This window comes from Triticum dicoccoides, chromosome 1B, assembly GCF_002162155.2.
Source record: "Triticum dicoccoides isolate Atlit2015 ecotype Zavitan chromosome 1B, WEW_v2.0, whole genome shotgun sequence".
Taxonomy (NCBI): domain Eukaryota; kingdom Viridiplantae; phylum Streptophyta; class Magnoliopsida; order Poales; family Poaceae; genus Triticum; species Triticum dicoccoides.
In genome coordinates, this window is record NC_041381.1 from 605206530 (window position 1) to 605211222 (window position 4693).

Consider the following 4693-nt stretch of genomic DNA (forward strand, 5'->3'; position numbering starts at 1 on the left):
TGGGTGGGGAGAGAGGGAGAGATACCCTTCAGCATTTTCTTCTCCACAGCTGTTCCTGAAGGATGTGCACTCATTGTTCATCTTAGAAGCGCCGATGCTGTGGCAAGTTGTATTATGTTAAGCTTAAGCCCAAAACTTTACAGCAGAGTAGTAATATAACAAATGCAAAATGTCAGCTCTTTATGTCATGGCAAAGGAGCTGCAAGCATGTCATCTCATGATACATATCATCATTTGTAAAAGGCCAATGTTTGCTACTCCACATGCATCCAACATCTAGTTGTAAAATGGATGCACATGATTAGTACTGCGTGATGAAAGCAATATAAATCTCTGCGTTAGGAGATCTCCGTCAAGAAAAAGAAAAACTCTGGTTTACACATTCCCTGAGGCACTTAAAGTAAAACAAAAACATAGAAGCACCACCAACCAAAAAAAAGAAGTAAACAAGGCACTGTTTCAAGAATTGAGGGCGGCAAAAAAATATGGTTTCGAGAATTGAGGACACAAACATGCAGTGTTCAGATACATCCGATATCTAGAAGCAGTGTGCTACAGGAGCTTTCTGGTGGCTCATGAAACAAATAGTCAACAGCTCGTTTGACAATTTTCCTATCCATTATTTTCTGGTAGTAGCAAAGGTTCAGATTAAGTTCTGCAAACTTATGATTTCCTTTTACAAAACCAAACAATTATCACTTTTCACCCATGAAACTGAGTTTAGCCATGTGCGTCTCTCCTTCAACAGGTGATGGCTTTCTAATCCAAGCTGACCAGTTTGTTGGAAAAAGCAGGGGTCCTGCCCAATAGGTAATCAAGACTAGTCAAGAATTTGCCTAAAAGGGCAACAAATTCAACAGCCTCTAAGATTCTACCACCAATTTCTTTCACATAGGCATGCAGCATCTAATCATCTATCGCCTAAAGATATTCAAACTTGACTGTCTAGACATACCTAAAACAGCTGCCTCTAAGCTGCTGCATGTGTGCATCCCATCTATTGAAATCTTTTGGATACTTCTCCCTGCAGTGTTCTTGTTAGATACTGCTTAACAACAATTGACCAAGTTTATGGAAGTGCCATTGCTTACATAGCTTGCTCAATGTTTGTCACTAGCCTCGCTGAGTCCTTGAAGAACAAGGAGACCACTTCTTCTGCAAAATTGGGGCTTGCTTCATCCTGCAAGTCCTCAACCTGGCAAAATTGCTCATCCAAATACCCCTGTTACCAAATATGATTAGCTAAATCAGCACATATCCATATCAACGCACATTAAAATAAGACAAGTAGCAGAAAAGGAGAGTTCCAAAATGGTTAAATTTTTTTAATTCTTAAAGCATTGCTGCACATAAAGAAAAAGCGGAATTTAAGCACTACATGGTAGCAAACTTATTCAATATTTTGTGCTTCATTCAGATTTTTCTAAGGTGTGTCGAAGTTTGAAACAGAGGTGCAAAGTGACAATTCTTGTCTTGGCTCTGTAAAGAAAACATGACAAGTGTTTACTGCATGAACTCTGATGCTTAATGTATGAGATGAACAGAGCACAAGCCTGATCAAAGAGGCTCCTTTTCAAGGATGCTGCTTGGCGTCGTAAATTAGCATACTCCATTTATAAGTGTTGAACGATGGGAAAAGAGGCTAAGCAGGGGCTGTGGGAGGCAAGCACAAAATGCATATCCAACTGGTCGATCTCTCTGGTTGTAGAAAGTTGAACGTCAGGTTGTTTATATAGCTCCGGAGGCTTCACTGTTCCTCCACCAACATAAGTGGAAGTGAAGATATTTTGAAGTTCCGATGGCAAAGCCTTATCATCTTACATATGCAAATGGTTTTGTTGCAGCGTGTGCAGCATCTATTCACATTTTGGAGAAGGACTTGAACATCAACAGACTGTGATGCTCCTCCTTTATATTGGGGTGTAGAAACCCAAGCCTTTCTTCTTTGGTCTATGCAGATGGGTTACTACCTACAGTCCATTTTTTCTACATCGCACATCATCGAGCGTACAAATTTGACATCTGCAAACCTGAAGAACAAACTCCAGAAGAAGGTAAAAAGGTTAAAAAAAAAACTTATCACATAATCAGATACAGGTCAGCATCTGCATGTGATAGCTTCTGACAAGTTCTAAATTCTAACAACTTTCTCAAGGCTTGACATTATCAGACTAAATTGGAAAGAAGGAATCAATGGTCATTCATCGAGGGCGAAACAAAACAGCATTCTCTTTTCCCGGTGAGGAACATTTACATGGGTTCATGTATACATGCCTCGGTCTGAGCATACTGGAGACCGAGAATCAAGACAATGAACAGAAAGAATATTACTTGATCACATAAAATGTTTCATGTGGTGGCTCATTCTTACAGGAAATGAACATGTGTCAAGTCTGGATATATGAACTGTCCTGATAGAGGAAATTTTCTAGAGCGACACGTTGCAGGAACTAATACACGGACATAAGGGGAATGGTATAACAAAACTACTGTTTGTGCATCTCAAAGTTCAAGCATGATGTGGTGATAAAATCATCGAGAACGATAGAGAATTCGAATAGGTCTAAGATATGCCTACTTTGTGCACAGCCCAAAGAAAGCTAGAGAAAGAAAACGATTTCAATCTCCTTCCAACAGTTACAAACGAAGACTCTCTAAAATCACTGGACCACGTGGCACGTTATCAAGCTTTGCAAAAAGAAGCGAAATAGATCCATCCAGTGATTGGTCCAAGGATTGGTCTTCACCGTCCTTCAATCAGCATCACATCTTGATAAGAGAATCTGATGTGGAATGAAATAGCCCAAAGGCCCATTTGATTGGAGGATTAAAAAAGAAGAGAAAGTTCTAGGCAGACAAAATTGCTACAGCACTGAGTGATAAAACGACTGCAGAAGATGAATTAACATATAACAGTCACTACCTTCCCTGAATGTTGCATGCATTTATATAAAGATCCTACAACATGGTTTTCACTCTTCATCCTAGCAGCTGCATCGCTTTCCCTTTACATACAGAACATTCACATGACAACACCCTTCGGAAAGCGCATGCCAGGCCTCTACATGCAATAGAAGATGGAATATCTCTTCCGAGAAATTGCACGGGCACACGACAAGAAAATTTTCTCTTTAAACCACATTCAAGATAGTGTAGAAGTACATAATCAATTTGTTGCATTTCAAAACAAGACAACAACATCACTCAATTCATTATATATTTACCTGTAAATCTGTAACAAAGGAAGTCTGCTGTGCCCAGTAATATATGACACATAATGCCATGCTGGCACTTCATGTATGGTTGAAGCATGAGGTTTTAAGTAATTAACATAGCACTCCCTCCCATATGATTCATCATAATGTCATGATAATGTCCGATGATATTTGTATTGTGTATGAGAGGGTGCACATCAAGTGGTTATTGCTCACTACTTACCGTTGATAGAGACAATAATCGGATAATAGTTGCCCAGCTTTTGGGACTACACTCAAGGTTTTTTTTTAGCCTTTTAGGAATATTAAATGAACAGTTTTCCGGGAAGATAGGGCATCTCGTGAAGTTTTACACACGTCCTCTCAAACACAACAAACAACATAGCGGAGATAGTACTATGATGAGATTCTTCAATCTTGGCTGCAAGATTTACCATATACATGGCATACATATCCTCTTGCGTGACTTTCTGTTACCAGTGGCTTATGTAAGCTGAGGAAACTAGGTATCGGCACGCTCTTCATAGTAACGACAGATGCGCCTCCGTAAAACAAAAGATACTATTCACGACGCGCATATACTCTACACGGCTGACAGTACACGTCATGGGCTCAAGCTGCATACTCATGATGTTCTTAGTTGCTCAGTGTTCAGATGATTCTAGTTTTGTGTTAGCATGCAGTCCTTGCATTTGTCCCCATACTACTTATTTATTACTAACCTCTAACCAGATAATATTGCACGATTTACAATAGCACCAACGATTAATCGATTATGCATATAAAATTAGCATTACTCTGCGTAGCTCCTCCAGTAACTTCCCTAGTTGGATTTACCAGACTCTGAAGACCAAACATCAAATCAAAATGGTGGAAACATTACAGCACGCTCAGCAGAAATGTCAAAATCTATCATACTTGAATAACAAGTTGGCAATCTCTGTCAAGGGTAGCAACGGGTAAGGCATGTCGCGTGGATACACTACCTCTTTTTAGATATGTCGATTCCGCGGCTGATGTGATGGCGCATGGAGACCCACTCTCCCCTCCCCTCCCCCCAAGTGACGCCCAGATTGGGGCTGGGCAAAGGCAAAGCCCCGGTGATGCCTACACCCGGGCGAGGGATTGGCGGGCGGGCGATTCGTCGACAGGAGCCCCGGCGACCAGTACAGCAGCGGCCCCAATCCTCCGCGCGACTGTGCCGACCCCTGCTCGAATCAGCACAAATCAGCGTGGATAAAATTAACCGGGAGCCGCTGTCGCAGTGCGGAAGGCGATACGGAGAAGCGAGCGCAGCAGTTGTTACAGGCGGGGAGGGCCGGACTCCGGCTTGACGCCGGCAGCGTTACGCGGCTGAGCCGAGTGAGGACTGAGAGGAGGCCGCGGCGGAGGAGGAGCTAGCTCGTGCGGGCAAATGGGCCGAATGGGGGCCTGGGGGAAATGTGTAATGGGCCGTGTACACGTGGACCGGAATGTGA

The 4693-nt window shown here is 42.2% G+C and overlaps 1 protein-coding gene across 1 annotated transcript in view; it reads right to left on the reverse strand.

Moving 5' to 3' along the window:
• Nucleotides 1-1755, reverse strand: part of LOC119349045 (pseudo histidine-containing phosphotransfer protein 5-like) — a 2801-nt gene extending 1046 nt beyond the window's left edge. The window contains exons 1-4 of the mRNA XM_037617055.1: nucleotides 1554-1755; nucleotides 1092-1222; nucleotides 956-1024; nucleotides 26-97 (exon numbers count right to left, since the gene is read on the reverse strand). Coding sequence (XP_037472952.1) covers nucleotides 26-97; nucleotides 956-1024; nucleotides 1092-1222; nucleotides 1554-1613 — 332 coding nt within the window. The 5' untranslated portion in view covers nucleotides 1614-1755. The remainder of the gene's footprint in view (nucleotides 1-25; nucleotides 98-955; nucleotides 1025-1091; nucleotides 1223-1553) is intronic.
• Between the last annotated feature and the right edge of the window lie 2938 nt (nucleotides 1756-4693).